Source organism: Mustela putorius, unplaced genomic scaffold (genome assembly GCF_011764305.1).
Source record: "Mustela putorius furo isolate JIRA1106 unplaced genomic scaffold, ASM1176430v1.1 tig00000242_pilon_pilon_pilon, whole genome shotgun sequence".
NCBI classification, from domain to species: domain Eukaryota; kingdom Metazoa; phylum Chordata; class Mammalia; order Carnivora; family Mustelidae; genus Mustela; species Mustela putorius.
In genome coordinates this window covers 7685522-7704791 of record NW_025421325.1, presented here as the reverse complement: position 1 = coordinate 7704791, position 19270 = coordinate 7685522, and the positions used below count along the sequence as shown (strand labels likewise).

The 19270-nt window shown below is 41.1% G+C and overlaps 1 protein-coding gene and 1 pseudogene across 7 annotated transcripts in view; both read right to left on the bottom strand.

Moving 5' to 3' along the window:
* Positions 1-11349: 11349 nt before the first annotated feature.
* Positions 11350-15413, bottom strand: LOC101692926 (annotated as a pseudogene).
* A 1708-nt stretch (positions 15414-17121) lies between these two features.
* SH3D19 (SH3 domain containing 19) overlaps positions 17122-19270 on the bottom strand; it is a 170428-nt gene continuing 168279 nt past the window's right edge. For all 7 annotated transcript variants that reach the window (XM_045078328.1, XM_045078327.1, XM_045078329.1 and 4 more), the window contains one exon: positions 17122-19053. In XM_045078328.1, the coding sequence (XP_044934263.1) occupies positions 18937-19053 (117 nt within the window). In that variant the 3' untranslated portion in view covers positions 17122-18936. The remainder of the gene's footprint in view (positions 19054-19270) is intronic.

Below are 19270 nucleotides of genomic sequence, written 5' to 3'. Positions count from 1 at the left end.
GTTAATAAGTGGGTATTTGATGTTGCACACTAGCCAGTAATTCCTTTTCTACTTTTTACCCATTCTTTTCTGTAGTCCTGCTCACCTCGAGCTTTCTCATTTTCAATCAGCTGATGACCTTAAAATCATTAGAAGAGTTTAAAGTAGATGAGAGAAAAGAACTTGACAAATTCCCAGTCTGCCGTGTATGTATACAGTGGCATTTTTTGCCTTCCCTCTTGGTTAATCAAGCTCATGGCTTTAGCAGTTTTTACCTTTATTGGTATTTATTGACCATTCCCTTCCATCAGCATACATTCTGAAGTTTACCCTTCCAGGTGGCACCCTACCCAAACCCTTTGTAGAGCAAAGCTCAAAAAAGTTGACGATACATACTTTTTCTTGGAAAGTGAGTTTTTTGTTTGATGTTTGAGTAAACCATTTTCATTGTATCTTAATTTTACTTTTAAAATTACCCAGTTAGACACATCCACAAGCTGTTGGCTGTGAAAGTTAACAGTGACTTCGTCGCTAAGTCTAAATGGTCTTTTTATGACCTTTTATGTGCCTCTAGTGGCATTTGACAGTTCATTTTCTTCGAGAATCTTTTTTTTTTTTTTTTTGAACATTTTATTTATTTGTCAGAGAGAGAGAGGGAGAGCGAGCACAGGCAGACAGAATGGCAGGCAGAGACAGGAGAAGCAGGCTCCCTGCCGAGCAAGGAGCCCGATATGGGACTCAATCCCAGGACGCTGGGATCATGACCTGAGCCTAAGGCAGCTGCTTAACCAACTGAGCCACCCAGGCGTCCCTCTTTGAGAATCTTAAAAAGATTTCCTTCTATTTCAGTAGCCATTACTAGTTCGTCTCAGACTTGTTGGAGAGGCCTAGGGCTTAGTCCTTGGACAGTTACCAGTACTCTCCCTAGATACTATTCTGTGTATATATATATATATATATATTTTTTTTTTTTAAGATTTTATTTATTTGACAGAGATCACAAGTAGGCAGAGAGGAGGAAGCAGGCTCCCTGCTGAGCAGAGTTCCCGATGCGGGACTCAATCCCAGGACCCCGAGATCATGACCAGAGTTGAAAGCAGAGGCTTAACCCACTGAGCCACCCAGGTGCCCACTATTCAGTATATTAAACTGACTTCCAGATTTTTTATTTCTAGCCTATACCTTTCTTTGAACTGTTGTAGGTTTGTCTATCCAACTGCTTACTTGATATCTTTACTTGAATAGAGAATAGGCATTTTATATTTGACAGGTCTAAAATGGTATTCCGGATCCTAACAGTTTAAACTACTCTTAGGTTTTAGGCCAAAATCTGGTCATCCTTGACAATTCAGTTTATTCAAAATAGTATCTGGAATCTCACCATTTCTTAACCAACTCCATTGTGATCACTTTTGTCATCATTACTAACCAGATTGTTACTGCCCATGGTCTGTCCACTCAAGGCCCAAATTGGAATTGTCCCTGATCTCTTACATTCCTTAACTTTCTAGCCAGATTCCCCTCACTATTCCTGGATGGGCTAGGTAAATTGTTAACCTTAAGGATTTGGCACTTGTTCTCCCTGTGCTTGGAATGCTCTCCCCTTAAATGTCATAGCACTTGCTCCTTAACCTCTAAATCTCTAAGACCCCCATGATGGGCTTGGCCTATTAAAAATTGTGCATATCCTCCAGCATTCCCAATTTCCCATTAAACTTTTTTCTGTAGTTTTGTGTCTACTAGAATGTTCCATGAGGATTACTTTTTGTTCTTGTTCACCACTATACCTCTAGTGCCTAAGAGTTCAGTGTTGAAAAAGGAATGATGTTCCTATTAATACCTATGGTGAAGTAAATGTTTTCAGTGAAAAACATTAGTTGTACATTTGGATCTCAAATACAGGGGCTTCCTTTCCAGGGCGGACAGAAGTTGGGTCTAAAAAGGTTAATGGGGGTAGGGTTCAGGAATTGAGTTAAATGGTTTTTTATTGGTGTTAATCAGTCAAGCTCCAATCTGCTACATCTATATAGGGCTTGGCATAGTTCTGTTTTATCTTAAGGGTTCATTTGAAAGTGGTTCAGAGGGGCGCCTGGGTGGCTCAGTGGGTTAAGCCGCTGCCTTCGGCTCAGGTCATGATCTCAGGGTCCTGGGATCAGTCCCGCGTCGGGCTCTCTGCTCGGCGGGGAGCCCGCTTCCCTCTCTTTCTCTCTCTGCCTGCCTTTCTGTCTAGTGTGATCTCTCTCTGTCAAATAAATAAATAAAATCTTAAAAAAAAAAATGGTTCAGCCTGTTTGATGGTGGATTTAATTAAGTTACATTCTTGGCCAGCTTGAAGGTGGGTAACTTCCAACCAGTGGAAAATATGTAAAGGGTAATTCTGTTTCCTGTTTCCCTTTTATTTTTATTTTTTTTTTAAGATTTTATTTATTTATTTGACAGAGATCACAAGTAGGCAGAGAGGCAGGGAGAGAGAGAGAGAGGAGGAAGCAGGCTCCCCGCAGAGCAGAGAGCCCGATGTGACCTGAGTTGAAGGCAGAGGCTTTAACCCACTGAGCCACCCAGGCGCCCATTCCCTTTTAAATCTTATAAACTTAATACATAGATCCTAAGTGTTCACACGTGGCTTTTCTCTGCTTGACTCTAATTGGAACAATTTCACTTCGGTCTTTCCTTGGAAAACAGCTGCTGTAACCAGGGATACAGGAACCTTCAAAAAAAAGCTACTGAAGAGCTTTGTGTTCAGGCATGATTGGATTAGGCAGTAAACCTAACAGGTGACGTTAAACTGGCTTTTGCCCTTTTTTTTAAAGTGGCTTTTGCTTTTTTTTTTTTTTTTTTTTTTTTTTAAAGATTTTATTTATTATTTGACAGAGAGAAATCACAAGTAGTCGGAGAGGCAGGCAGAGAGAGAGAGAGGGAAGCAGGCTCCCTGCTGAGCAGAGAGCCCGATGCGGGACTCGATCCCAGGACCCTGAGATCATGACCTGAGCCGAAGGCAGCGGCTTAACCCACTGAGCCACCCAGGCGCCCCAATAAAGGCTTTTGCTTTTGAATGTGTACAGTTGAGAGGTATTTGAAAGTGTGTACTAATGTGGAAAAAAAATGCTTGGAAGAGTATCCTAGATAATTTGGGTGCACATTATGTAATTCTACAGGTTTTTAACTGGAAAAACGAGGCAGAAAGAGGGGTAATGGAGCGTGAGGATTCTGCTTTGTTAACTTGCTTTGAAGGGGAAAGGGCCATAGGCCAAGGGAAGTGGGTGACACCTGAAAGCTGGAAAAGACATGGACATAATCATGTCACAATGGTATGATAGAATGTGGCATCATTCATCCCACATTGCATGCACAGTTGTCTTACCACCACCAAAATAAATTATTGGACAGTTTTTTAAAGAATGTGACATGGCCTGCTAATTTTTAAAATTTATTTGTTTTTAAAAAGAGTGCACATGTGCAAGTGGGGAGAGGGGTGGAGGAGGGGAAGGAAGCCGTTCTAAAGCCAACTCCACACTGAGGCACTGAGTCACAGCTAGACATGGTGCTCAACTCACCACCTGAGCCAGAACCAAGAGTTGAATGCTGAACTGACGGAACCACCCCACAGCCCTGGCACAGTAAATTCTTAGAGCTGGCCTGACATTGCTTGAGCACAGAGCCATTACTTACATTCTCCTTCTTAGGCTTTAAGTAGTTTCATTGCTACAAGTATGTATATCTTTAATGCCCACTTCCAGTTCTTGCATTGATAGCTATGTAGTTAAACTTGTTTGAAGCTTGTTCTCTGGTCAGTTCCTCTAGAAGTTCTCATGGGATTATTTTTTTAATTCTTGCATGTTTAGTATAGTTTGTGTCTTTATTCCTGAAAGTAGCTTTTATTGTTTTTTTTTTTTCTTTGAGCATCTTAAATATGCTCCTCCATTTTCCTCTGCCATTAAATATTACGTTGCTAATGAGGGTCTGATGATGATTTTCTAATTTTCTTTCCCTTATAAGTCACTTTCTGTTTTCGTTAGAAGCCCAGATTTTTTTTTTTTTTTAAATCCAGTGAGTTTATAAAATATATCTTGGTAGTTGTTCTGACCAAATAGTCTCAGGTATGCAGTATACTCTGTAAATATGTAATTTCAATTCTTTTGGAGGCAGAATTTTCATAAATTAAGGTTGTTAGCATTTGTTCCGTTCCCTTGATTGGTTTCCTTTATTGGGACTTCTTTGCCTGTCATTACCTGGCAGCTGTTGTAATGCCTACCTATCCATGTGATAAACTCCTTAGATTGTATTTTTGTAGGATGTGTTGGCTAATACTGCCCATGGGCTACGTCTGGCTAGTGTCTGTTTTTTGATGGCCTGCAAGCTAAGAATGGCTTTTCCGTTTTCATATGGCTGAAAAAAAATAGTTACTACATGTGAAGATGACATGAAATTCAAATCTCAGTATACACAAAGTTTACCTGGAACACAGCTGCACATTGAGTTTTAGGTACCGTCAGTCACTGCCTCTGGCCCTGCAGTGGCAGAGTTGAGTAGCTGGGACAGACCAGCTCACTCATTGCTTCACACTAAGGGGCAGCGCAGTGCACACTGCAGCAACACAGTTAACAACTACCTGAAAAGACCGCTTTGAAGGCGCAAGACATAAAAATCTCATTACAAATCAGCATTTATAGATGAACATTGGCAGTTTACGGAGATTGCTGACTTGAACACTAAGGAAATGTCACCCCCAGCCCCAAAAGAAAACTATTACTAAACTATTATTAAAAAATTTACTCAGGGCGCCTGGATGGCTTAGTGGGTTAAAGCCTCTGCCTTGGGCTCAGGTCATGATCCCAGGGTCCTGGGATTGAGCCCCACATCGGTTTCTCTGCTCGTCAGGGAGCCTGCTTCCGCTTCTCTCTCTCTGCCTGCCTGTGTGTACTTGTGATCTCTGTCAAAGAAAATACTTAAAAAAAATACTCAACTGTTATAGCTTCTACTTAAAATTTTTGCAGGATTTTGTTTCTGCTCATTATGCCTACATAGTATCCTCAATTTTGCTCCTTGGCTCCTTACAGAGAAGGCCTACGCTATAAATAAAACATTCAAATTAACTGACAGGGTTTGGGCAAAAGTTGCAATGGAGAAAAAAAATTATACTTGCTGAATAAATGTGTGTGCGTGCACACACGTACTTCTGGGTCAGTCCAGCATACTACTGTATATTCTGCTAAGGCTGAGATCGATGTATACATGCTTGTGCTATAAATGCTTGTAGAGTTTCAAAGATTATCCCATCCAGGGCACTGCTACTTTTAGAAAGTGTTAATAAGACAAACTCCCCTGCCATTTACCACCAGTGGGTGGGCTAGGATTTAACACAAGGGCCTCTACCCTTTGATGGCCAGTATTTTCACTCTGTAGATATCCTATTAGTTGGTAAGGGAGGATCCTTAATCTCATAGGCCTTGACTAGTTTTTATCAACAGGGGTGTTTGAAAAACTCCAATAAAATACAGGACCTGCTCACCAAGTAGTTTCTTGGGACTGCTTGGGTGGATTTAGAATATTTAATCCTTTTAGTAATCAAGGCAGGTCTCTTGACCTGCTACAAAAGGAGGCCTAACTCCTTGGAGGCTTTGGGTATTAGAGAAAGCATACGTCTCAGTAAATGGACCTTTCCGGTCAAGTAAAAATGGCAGCAGCTTTAGCATCTTCATTTTGCATGAGGTTGTGACAGTTACTCTTGGGAATCCGTGTCTCCCAACCCATTGGCTGAAGCATAGCTGCTAGCTCATGGGGGCCCCCACTTCATAGAGATCCCCTAAATACACACTCTCAATCATTGGTGGCTCAGCCAAGCTGCAAGCTGATGGTACTCATTACCAATGTGGAACTAAAGGGAATGGTCACTGCTCAGTGAGCTGAGGCAGTTCTCACAGACCTGCCAATCCCTCCCTTGATCAACAGTCCCCTTTGCTGACTCTTTGCCCACGGCCTAGCCATCTGGTCTGCCACTTTAAAGACTATATTCAGGCAGATTAAAAAAATCCCTTTTTTAGGGCTGTGAATTGTGGGAACAAATTGCAGCTACTGATTGGGCCATCTGGTAAAGGCCAGCTCTGACATGACCTAGTAGAATCAAACTACTGATCAAGCCTGCACCACCTGGATTGCCACCACACACGGCAACACATTCACCATTAAGGGCTGTGCACACAGCAAAGAACTCTTTCTCATGCATGCCAGATGTGTGACTCCTGCCAAAAGCTGGCCCATGTGTCCCGAGGGGAATGAAGGCACAGACCGACTACTGACAGGCTGACTCCACTGGACTATGTTGCCACCACTCAGGGCAACTGATGGGTTATGATGTTGCTGTTCCACTCTGATCATCTGACCATACAACTGTAGCCCCTGAAACTAATACCATACGTGCCACGTTCTTAGCTTTTCAGACCACTCGCGATCTGACGTTGGGCCACTTTTTGTCACAAAGGCCACTTAGCACAGTGTCTGAAGGATATCTCATGGCTTTCTGCCATCCACAGATATCTAGCATCACTGGGCACTGGGAGCAGGTTTCTGATTCTACCACCCTCACTTCCTCCTGGTTCTACATACCTGAGTAAGGAAATTGGGGGTCACAGAATATGGCAGTCCCCAGAAAAGGATCGTCTCTTGGCTGCCTTCTGGGTGATAATCAGGACAAAAGATCTGGGTGAAAGTGGGGATGATTGGAGAAAAGATGAAATTAATGTTTCCTCTGGCATTGGAGGAGAAAACACCTTAGATCCTAGGAGGGAAGGCAGCACTGCAATCAATGTACTCTTTGTTACCTAGATCATTCTCAGTCTTGGCACTGTTAATATTTTAGGCTAGAAAATTCAGTGTTTTGTGCATTGTGGAATGGTCAGCAGTATCACTTGCCTCAGCCCACTAGATGCCAGTAGCTCCTTTCCCCTAGTTGTGACAATAATGACATTGGACATTGCCAATAGCCAAAAAAATTGCTCCCAGTTGAGAACAGCTAACCTTAATCTAAAACTCCTACCTAAATCATGTGGCAGTTGCAGCTAACAGTTTCACCTGCTCCTGGGTTTCTCATCTGTGTCCATGTGCCAAAAAAAACAAGAGAACTTGTATAGACATGTATGGTCCTGAACTATTCTATGCCTGATGCCATCAACCGCAGCTCCCAAATGCAAATGTGTACAAACTGGCAGATCAACACAACCTTGATTTGATCTGGCTGATCACATGCTTTTTATGTCTGAGTGGCTTTCAGTTAATGCCAAAAATGGCAACTGGAGCTGTAACTATTTGGTGACACTGTCCCTGTGACTTAATCAAACCAATGTGATGATAATCCCAATCACGCTTGACAGCAAAATCTGAAGTGAAGTTAGACCTTTGCCCTTTTGGTTGTATTTTTGGATGGGGGAAAAAAATATGGGTCATGTCCACTGAGACAGGGGTTGCTTTTTGCCCATCTACTCCCCTGTAATGATTGATGATGACTCCAAAGATAAGCCCATCAGTTGAAACTTATTTGCACAGTTTTTTTTTTTAAGATTTTATTTATTTATTTGACAGAGAGAGATCACAAGTAGGCAGAGAGGCAGAGCGAGAGAGAGGAGGAAGCAGGCTCCCTGCTGAGCAGAGAGCCCGATGAGGGACTCGATCCCAGGACCCTGAGATCATGACCCGAGCCGAAGGCAGCGGCTTAACCAACCGAGCCACCCAGGCTCCCCTATTTGCACAGTTTTAAAATGAATAAAGGCCTGGCCTTAGAATCAATCATGGCTGCCTCAAGTAAGAGCTACTGCTACCCTCTTGGGCTTATTCACAGTTGGCTATGTGTAGAGGGAATGAGATCAATACCACACGTTGGCTTCATCTGTTGCTTCAAGTCTAACTGATGACAGTCTTAGCTATGTGCTGTGAGATTCTAACCTCTGTTGATTAATCAGAGTGGTTGATGGAGAAGCATATTCATATAAAAATTCAAATTTGGCTATGAATGTGTCACACTGAGTGAACTGAGAAGCAGTCTGCTATAGAGCCCAAGTGTCCCCGCATGTGCTTGTTGAGTAAGCCAAAAATACAGTTCTTCGCTTGCTCTTTGGGGCCATTTCTCAGGTTTGTGTTCGCATCCCTGTGGCCAATCTTGAGGGATGATGTGATGTCTCCCCCTGGAAAAAGAGCAGGCTTGCTTCCACTTACTACGCAAGTGCTAATCTTAGTGTTCCTCTTTTAGTATGCGATCCACTATATGACGGGCCCTTTGCATTGCCTCTGTGGGATTTCAGGGGCATGGGAAACTGGAACAAATGAACGTGAAGCTTCGGCTTTTTTTACTCATAGCAAAATCCTTTCATTTCTAACCCAGGAGTCTCATATCTTCTGCCAGCATCCATGAAATGGTGACAGGCTAACTTTTCAGCTTGTATGTTGGGTAAAATGTCAAAACATAGCACAGTTCCTGACACTTTCTCTCCTCAATTATTTTGAAGCAAATTTCAGATATTAAATGTAAATATTTCATCAGGTGAGTCTAAAACAATTTCTTAAAACAAAAACATAACCACAATTCTATTAACATATTTCTAACTTTCAGTAATTCCGTAATAGTATTAAATATCCAGTCACACCAATTTAACTGGTGATTAATTCTCTGTTGGATAGAATATTGTGATAGGCAATGCAAGTGTGAAAGCAAGGGTAGTGAGCTTCCATTTGCTAAGACCATTCACGAAGTCTACTGCAGGTATCATTAGCTCTCAGTCTGTTTGTGGAACGGTAATTATTTCTGTTCAAGAGAAAATATAATTCACTACAGTGGCAGAAACAGACAATACAATTAGACTGTTAAAACCAAATGCTGGGGTACCTGTGTGGCTCAGTGGTTAAGTGTCTGCCTTTGGCTTGGGACATGAACCCAGGGTTCTGAGATTGAGCCCTGCATCATGCTCCCTGCTTGGTGTGGGTGTCTGCTTCTCCCTCTGCCTTCCCCTTTCCCCTTTCCTCTGCTTGTGCTCTCTTGCTCTTTCTCAAAATAAAGTGTCTTAAAAAAAAAAAAAAAGGACAAACCAAATGCTGTTAAGAAGTGGAGTAACTGAACTCTCAAATATCACTAATGGAGTGTAAAATGGTACAACACTTTGGAAAACAGGCAGCCTTTTTTTTTTTTTTTTTTTTTTTTTTTAAAGGGAGAGCGAGTGAGCGAGCCCAGGTGAGCAGAGGGCGGGTCAGAGAATCTCAAAAGACGCCCTGCTGAGCTGGGAGCCTGACGCAGGGCTAGATCTCACAATCCTGAGGTCATGACCTGAGTTGAAATCAAGAGTTGGCCACTTACCTTAAACTGAGCCACCCAGGCGCCCCAGACAGGCAGATTTTAATAAAATTAAATATGTACCTATTTCACCCCTTAACAATTTTACTCCTAGATATTTATCCAGGAGAAGTGAAATCCTATGTGTGCAAAGGACTTAAGAATGTTAATACTAGTCAACGATAAAGCTGGGGGAGGGGAATGCAGATACCAGTTTTATTCATAATAGCTAAAAACTAGAAATAAATCAACAGGATAAGTTGTGGTGTATTCATATGATGAAATACTACTGAGAAATAAAAGGGAACCAACTATATTACACAAAACATGGATGACTCTCAAATATGTTGAGCAAAAGAAACCAGAAGAGTAGATACTATGTTATTTCATTTTTATGACATCCTAGAATGGGCAAAACCAACCTTTAGTAATAGAAATCAGAACAGTGACTGCCTCTGCAGGGGTCAGGGGGTGGGACAGGAGAGCAGGATGTGATCATTGAATGGAAGGCGGCATGAGAAACTTTGTGGTGATGGAAATGTTCTATGTATTTACTGATGGTTTTGAGTGTACAGAATTGCATACTTAAGTTCTACACATTTTATGCAAAGTATGCTGCAAATTAACAGCAACAACAAAAAATGGATCTCAACCAGCTACGTCATGGACTTGCTGCATTTTAGTATCTGTCACATTCTGGAATATGCTTTCCATTCTATGAGCTTCCTCCTTCATATCTACTTCAGTCTGGAACCAAATCTAAATACACTTGTTTGTCATAGGCTTCTGGGCCACCCCAGGATTCAGGACCTTGGCTCCATGTACAGCTCTGCACCGAGGCTTGGGCATCATCTCCAGGAACCACGCCAGATCTGATCACAACGTCCAACATTCCAGTGGTTATGGTTATTACTGCCATCTATGGCCTGATGGCAGTTGTCCTTATTACCAAATTCTAAAGAAGAAAATCTTACTTTGTGCACTTGGACACCAGCTTGAGTGATCTGGCTACTGGCTTTGTGCAAGGTCTGCTCAGCAGCCCTATCTGTGAGTGAATTTCTGAGTCTCATCTTTCCAGAGGAACTGTTTCTTTGGTCTCATCATTTGCCTTTATTCTCTTTATAAAGTAGTCCCTCCTCGTGTCCATCAAATAGAATGTGCTGTAGCAGCCATCCAGCCGGATGAAGCAGGAACAGCCTGACACATCACACCAGGGTAATCATCCCACTTAGCAGTTAGTCTTCCGGATGCATGGTGCTTTAGTGCCCTCTATTCTCTTGCTTTCTGACCTTGCCCCGAACTGTGTCATTACAGTGGAAAACTAAGTCTTCTCATAGCCCAGCCAGGCCCCTCTGACCAGCAAAGATGCAAGCCTCTGTCTGCTCACCAATATTCTTCTTCCCTGAGAGCGCTCTGTATATATAAATGAATTTGATAATTTTTTTCATCACTGTATATTTTTTATTAATTATTTTTACTAACGTATAATGTATCATTTGCCCCAGGGGTACAGGTCTGTGAAACATCAGGCTTACACGCTTCACAGCACTCACCTTATCACATAACCTCCCCCATGTCCATAACCCCACCACCCTCTCCCAGCCCCCTCCTCCCAGCAACCCTTAGTTTGTTTCGGGAGTTAAGGTTTGTCTTATGGTTTGTCTCCCTCCCGATCCCATCTTGTTTCATTTTTTCCTTCCCTACCTCCCACCGCCCCCACTGCCTCTCAAATTCCTCTTATCAGGGAGATCATATGATAATTATCCTTCTCTGCTTGACTTATTTCGCTCAGCATAATACCCTCTAGTTCCATCAACATTGTTGCAGATGACAAGATTTCATTTCTTTTGATGGCTGCATAGTATTCCACCGCGTGTGTGTGTGTTTTAAGATTTTATTTATTTATTTGACAGAGATCACAAGTAGGCAGAGAGGCAGGCAGAGAGAGAGGGGGAAGCAGGCTCCCCACTGAACAGAGAGCCCAATGCGGGGCTCGATACCAGGACCCCACCAGGATCATGACCCGAGCCGAAGGCAGAGGCTTTAGCCCACTGAGCCACCCAGATGCCCCTCACACCACATCTTCTTTATCCATTTGTCTGTTGATGGACATCTAGGTTCTTTCCTTAAGATCTGTATATTTATTTTTTAACAGCTCTGACATTTCATATGTTAAAGAGAAGACACCACTGGTCTCCTTAGTACAGGTATAGCTCATTTTGTTGTTGTTTTCTTGTTTTTTCATAAGTTGGAGGTCTGTGGCAACCCCACATCGGGCAAGCCTTTTGATGCCACTGTTCCAACAGCATTTGCTCACTTTGTGTTTCTGTGCCACATTTTGGTAAGTCTTGCAATATTTCAAATGTTTTCATTATTATTATATTTAAAATGCTGGTGATCCGTGATTTTTTTTTCCTTTTATTGTGCTGTATGACCTTTAATTAGGTATGAAGACTTCCAATCATGTCACCTAGGGACCATTTTACCGGCTGCTCTGTTTGGCCGCCAGTCTTGTCTCCCTCTTCAGCAATGGTGGGGCAGATATCCTTTCCATGGGGAAGAGAAATCTATAGTTTGTTGCCTTTGCCAGTATTTGATACTTCAAAAATGTTGGTAGTTGGGTAGCAAAGCTGTTGCCAATGGCATCTTTCATGTGAACAACATCAAACGAACTGGGGTGTCTCTCTCTGTTGGTGATCACACCAGTACTTCCCAGGCTAGCACCCCTAGTCACCATACACATATTATCAGTGTCAAACTTGATGAAATCAGTAAGCTTTCTGGTCTCCAGATCAATCTGGATGGCGTCATTCACCTTGATGAGGGGATCAGGATAGCGGATGGTACGAACCTCGTGAGTCACCAGATGGGGGATTCCTTTTGTCCCCACAAAGATTTTTCTCACTTTGTACAACTTGTACTTGGCCTCAAGTGTAATGCGATGAAGAGCAAAGCGACGCTTGGTGTCATAGATCGGAAGGAAATTCTCCCCAGGCTTGTCCATGCTGATGACAGCCATAAAGCCAGCTGGGCCGGTCATATCAGTTTGGACCTTGCCATTGATCTTAATAAAACCCCGCATACAGATCTTCTTTACTTCATCTCCTGTTAGGGTATACTTAAGTCTGTTCCTTAGGAAAATGATGAAAGGGAGACATTCTCTCAACTTATGGGGACAAGCAGATGGGTGAGGAGCAAACACATTGGTCAGTTTATCCAGCATCCAATGCTTTGGCGCTGCTACACGCCTCAGATGCTTCTTAGGACCACAAGCCATGGCTGTGCTAGGCACGAAAAGAGGACTGCCTCCTTCTGGCACCGGAGATAAGAGGGTTGGAGGCTGCGTGCCGATCAGTGATCTTTGATATTACTATTATATCATTTCCTTGAGACCCAACAATGTTGAAGTTAGGCCAATTAATAACTCTACAATGGCCTCCAAGTGTTCAAGTGAAAGGAAGAGTCGTGTGTCTCTTACTTTAAATCAAAAGCTAGAAATGATTATGTTTAATGAGGAAAGCATGTCGAAAGCGGAGATGGGCCAAAAACCCAAGCTTCTTGCACGAAAGTTAGCCAAACTGTGAATTCAAAGGTAAAGTTCTCCGAGGAAGTTAAAGGTGCTACTCCAGTGAAGAGTGATTAAAAAGTGAAGAGCCTTATTGTTGATATGGAGGAAGTTAGAGTGGTCTGGATAGAAGGTCAAACCAGCCACAACATTCCCTTAAGCCAAACCCTAACCCAGAGCAAGACCCCAAGTCTCTTCAATTCTGTGAGGGCTGAGAGGTGAGGAAGCTGCAGAAAAGTCTGGAGCTAGCAGAGGTTGGGTCATGAGGTTTAAGGAATGAATCCATCTTCATAACATCAAAGTGCAGGAAGAAGCAGCACGTGCAGATGGAGAAGCTGCAGCAAGTTCTCCAGAAGTTCCGGCTAAGATCATTCATGAAGGCTGCTACACTGAACAAGAAATTTTCAACAGAGATGAAACAGTTGTATATTGGAAGAAGATGCCATCCAGAACTTTCAGAGCTAGAGAGGAGAAGTAAAAAAAACTTCAAAGGACAGGCTGACTCCCTTGTTGGGGGCAAATGCAGCTGGTGACTTCAAGCTGAAGCCATTTACCATTCCTCAGATCCTAGAGCCCTTATGAGTTACGGTAAATCTACTGTACCTGTGCTCTATCAGTGGAACAACAAAGCCTGGATGACAGCACATCTGTTTACAGCATGGTTTACTGAATATTTTCAACCCACTGTTGAGACTTAATGCTCAGAGAAGACGACTCCTTTCAAAATATGACCGCTCGTTGACAATGCACCTAGTCACCCGAGAGCTCTGATGGACAACATCAATGTTTCCATGCCTGCTAACACAACATCCATTCTGTGGCTTGTGGATCAAGGAGTAATTTCAACTTTTGAGTGTTCTCATTTAAGAAACACATTTACTAAGGCTATAGCTGCCATAGTAAATGGATCTGGACAAAGTAAACTGAAAACCTTCTGAAAGGATTCAGCATTCTAGATGACACGAAGAACAGTTGTGATTCATGAGAAGATGTCAGAATATCGACACGAGTGGAAGTTTAGAAGAAGTGCGTTCCAAACCTCAAGGATGACTTTGAGGAGTTCCAGACTTCATGCAGGAAGTAACTGCAAATGGAGTGGGACGAGCAAGAGAACTAGAATTAGAAGCGGAGACTGAAGATGTGGCTGGGTGGCTGCAATCTCATGATCAAACTTGAAGGGATAAGGAGCTGCTTCTCATGGCTGGGCAAAGAAACCGGTTTCTTGAGATGGAATCTACCCCTGCTAAGGATGCTGTGAATATTGTTGAAATGACAGCAAAGGATTTCGAACATTCTGTAAATTTAGTTTGAGAAGACTGACTCAAACTTTGAAAATTATTCTACTGTGGGTAAAATGCTATCAATCAGCATCACATGCCACAGAGAAATTGTTCATGAAAGGAAGAGTCAATTAATGTGGCAAACGTCACTGTTATCCTATTTTAAGAAATTGCCACAACTACCCCACCCTTCGGTAGTCATCACCCTGGTCAATCGGCAGCCATCATTATTGAGGCCAGACCCTCCACCAGCAAAAAGATTATGACTTGACTGGCTGAAAGCTCAGGTATGGTTAGCATTTTTTAGCAACAAAGTATTTTTAAATTTAGGTATATACATTGTTTCTTTTTAAGAACTTAATGCTATTGCACATTTAACAGACTATGGTATAGTGTAAACATAATTTCTATACACACTGGGAAACCAAAAGATTCATTTGACTTGATCTGTTGCGATATACACACTTCATTGCAGTGGTCTGGAAATGAACCTCCAATATTACCAAGCTTTCTCTGTAGAGAGCGTTCTTAGGCAGAGTACTGAATTGAAGGGTTAGTGACATGCTCTGATGCTCTTTGGAAGTACATCTGCCCTTCGGCTGTTGCTACTTGGGATCAGGAGAATACTGTGGTGGGCCTCAGTGGTCCCGGGTCAGGGCTCTATGGAATAAATAAACTTAGATACAACTAGAGAAATAAATGTTGTTGTACTTTTTATTTTAATTGTAAAGAAGAACTAAATAATGCTATTTTGGTATTAAGACTGTCAGCTGATTCCTGTTAAAAGAGGACAGACAACCAACAGGTAATTTTCCTTTCTAAATTCTAAAGGAATTTGAATCACTATTTCTCCTGAAAAATATTTCAGTGAGTTATTACCTAATTTGCAATATTTGAAGATAAACAATCCATGGCTTATATGCAATTAAGATTCCTTAAGAAATTCAGACTCTGAAATTTAAATTTATTGGCTTAACAGTACCTGAGTTAATCTATTAGACTACAAAATACTATAACAGTGTTTTGCACTACATGAAAACTTAGGTTTAGGAATTTTTGCTCTTACCAAGAGCACAGCCCATAGAAACACCTTTTCATGATCTGATGTTTCAAGCATTCATAAATTCCCTATTAAGCCAAAAAGGAAACCCCATTAATGGATCAGTTTATGTTTGAGTTTTTAGGTACCATCAATATAAACTGTCTACATAAAATTGAGAAGCCAAGAAGGAATTTTCTTTTTTTCTTGAAGAGAAATAAATTTAAGGCTGTAATTTATTCTCTGCAACTTTTTTTAAAAAAAGATTTTATTTATTTATTTGACAGAGAGAGCTCACAAATAGGCAGAGAGGCAGGCGTAGGGATGTGGGGGTGGGAAGCAGGCTCCCTGCTGAGCAGAGAGCCCAATGTGGGGCTTGATCCCAAGACCCTGAGACCATGACCTGAGCTTAACCCACTGAGCCACCCAGGCGCCCAATTCTTTTTTTTTTTTTAAACTGGTATTTATTTATTATATTCGGTTAGTTTTTGATATAGTGTTCAATGATTCATTAGTTACCCATAACACCCAGGGCTTATCACAACACGTTAGGCAAGTCATTCTAATCATATGTATCATACCTGAGAAGTTATGTATACAAGAAAAACAGATCTACTTATTTAATTGCTAGAGAGAAATGCATCATGTTAGCACAACAAATGGGAAAAGGTACTCATCCGGGAATCGGTAGAGCTAGCTAGGTTTTGCTTTAGGCTCTGCTATACCTGTATGACCTTAGGCAAATCATTTACCCTCTGCAGGTTGAGCTCTGGTGTGCAGACTCTTCTGTGGTTTAACGGGACGAGCTTGCAATTAGGAGAGAGGCCCCTAGATGGTGCTGTTGTTCTGATTTAGGCTTTGTATTTTTTTCCCCTCTAGCCTTACAGTGAAGTAAAAAAGCATAGGTTAGAAAACGATTTCCTCTTAGTTCTGAAAAAATTCACTTTTAAGTATTCAAAACGGCATTGAGTTATGAATCATAAGGCCCATGTGCATCTGGCATTAATTAAAAGGAATTAACCATAAAAAGGAATAAACCATTAATGATTATAATGAATATCTCCTATTATAATTAGCCCAAATATCCATCACTTTCTCTCTAGATATATGTATCTGGCCTAAGAAACTGAATAAAAACCAAAAAATTACCTTTAAGAGTTGATGGATAACAAATACTATAGAAGAGTATTTTGTTTTTCTCAAATGCTAGTTCTAACCAAAAATCTTGACAAATGCACTGATGGTTTTTCCACTATGAATGTTCCAGGCTATATTTAAAACCTGTGATTTCCACAAGCACAACGACAGATACATTGCATTACCCCCCACCCCGCTCAGCTATGTAAACAAGGACATCTTTTTTTAAAAAAAATCTACTTTAAGTATTTCAAAAGGATGAGAATAATGTATTAAATGACTTCTCTAGTTTCAACCCACTAACGACAAAGGATTTGAAGATTGTAGTTTGAGCAGGCTTTGGATGTACACTATCAGATTTCATCTAAAATTATGGAAAGGAAAAGTAATACATTCTTATTTCTCCCCTATGAAATTCACTGAGTATGAAAATTAGGTTCAATCAATACAGAGAATAAGGAGGTACCTATTGAAACCCATCCTGAGCAACATCCTGGCCTCTTGTCAGTTGAGTGGGTAATAAGTGGCAAGCAAAAAAGGTGCCTTGAAGGAGTGAAATGATACAAAACTGAATTTTGTTTCAATAAAAACTTTTGTCAACAAGTTCAAGAGGTTAAGATATTGGATCTTGGTGTATCCAATATAGTACTGCTGTGTGTGAAATCTTTCCATCCAACCAACCAATCTACGAATTATCCAACCAACCAACCAACCAACCGTTTATTGAGCCCTGTATGGTGCAAAGGGCTGGAGACACAAAGGTACCACCTCCATTCTCAAAAAATTCAGTCTAGTATGAGAAAAGGACTTTGAAAAGTTCAGTTCAGTTTATTATAGTGTCAAGTAGATTTACAACTATTGCACTTATCATTCTGCTAACACAAGGCCAAAATTTAAGAGGGATATTTTTCTCCAATAAAGCTAGGCTTTCACGATCTTTGATATATGATGTCACAATTATAGGCAAAAATAATATACCTCATGTCCTATTCCAGACACATCCCCCACTTCCAGCTGTTGTGCACCTTACTGCAAACAAGACTTTACTTGAGACAATACTCTAAGCCGTTCATTTCTCATGAAATTACTCTTACGTGAGATTTGACAAGTTTTCTTTATAATGTCCTCTAACCAAAATGTATGAAAAACAGCTCCCATACTCCAAAATCAATAACCATGTAACTGAAAAATGAAGTTCTATCAAAGACAAAGTAAATATCTCCTCCCTTACAGAACCCCACAGGGTGTTCAAATAATTGTTGACAACTGGCTGCCAAACTTTTTGGATAGTGGGAAACAATGACAAAAGCTAAAAAGTGACCAAGCATATGAAACTCTTCTCAAAAATGGAAGAAAACTGGGAGGGCTGTTGGGGAAATGTTTTACATTTCCAATGAAATTCCATTCCATTGATCTGTTTGGAAGATTGTCTTCGACCTATTTGGCTTAAGCCCATAAACTGTAATTGATTCAATCACATAAAGAACCACTTTTATCTTAAGTCTGGAATGCATAACAAATGGATAGCAGGAAAGTGGTTTTTTAATTTACTCTAATAATTTGTGCAGGAATAAACTGGGGACAAAAACCCAAAGAAGTATCAGCCTTGGATCTCCTTCAGTTATTTTTCATTCTGATTATAAGGAAGAAATGAGCTGTGGGGGTTTGGTGTTTTCTGTCTTAATAGTTGCTCTGTATTCTGAGATATATGTGATTCATAATGTACCAGTATAACAAGACACAGGTTTTTATGTATTACTGGGGTAACACAAAGAAAATGAATTTTTCTTTGGGTACCAGTAATTGTCAAAAGAATGATTGCAGATTCAGAAAATGTGCTTTATAATAACCCTGTTAGCATGAAATATATGTGGAAGAAAGAAGGTGTGGCCGGTATGTGGAAGGGTTAGTTGTATTAGCAAGGCATTTCAGGATGGTTTTGGTTCTTTTGACTAAGATACATCAAATTCTAACCCCCTTTAAATCCTTGGACAAAGGGAAAAATACTTAGTAACAAAAGAAGCATTTGATAAGCACGGGCTGATTTACCAAGTGCTTATAAAGGCTCCAGCTAGTTAATAAACTGCCGCACCAGAAGCAAAGATTTGCCCTGGTAATAAGGATAATGGGCTTAAATGGTTAGAACTAATTTGAATGTCAAAAATGAAATTTAGATTACCAACCATGTCCTGACAGTTACAGCACAGAGAATATCAAATTATCAAATGTCCTCTTTTTAAACTAAAGTGAAAAATGAAGAAGCATGGTTAATTTCCTGGTGTTGAGGTCAAGATGTCCAAGTGCAACCTCTGCTCATAAGCCTGCCCATGCCACCACGCCACCTGACGCTTTCCCTGGGGGAAGTGTGTACCTGCCTTGCTGATCCCACCAGACGTCCTTCCTGGTAGGATACCAGGGTGGTTCACAGGTTTCCATGTGCATGTTTCTACTGTGAATGAAAGCGGACTACAGAACTTGGACATATTCTGCTTTCAGAAAATTCTAGTGTACCATGTAGAGCACAGATATTTCAGTTTACAAAAATAGTGCAAAAACGTATCTGATAGTCAAAGTAATAGTTCAAGTGAGTGCTTGTGCCAAAGAACACAGTCATTCTTCACCTTTAGCTGACTTGTAAAAACTGAACGTAGTTTTTGGGAAATATTCCAGATTTTCCCATTAGTTCTCCACTCATCCAGTCATCATCTACAGATTCCAGCTCTGTTATGATGTCTCCAGCCTGTCAGAAGACATAAATTGGAAAGAATGATTATTTTCTGTTGCGAATTAAGTGTGGAAAGCAGCCTCCTTGAAGAGGCATGGTTAATCTTCTCTTGATGTCACTTGCTGATCTTGATCTGCCCAGTGGGTTACATGATGGGCCACGCAGATGATGGAGTCCTCACGACACCCTCTGCTTGTATGCCTCTTCTCAGAGCCCGTTCCTTCACTATTGT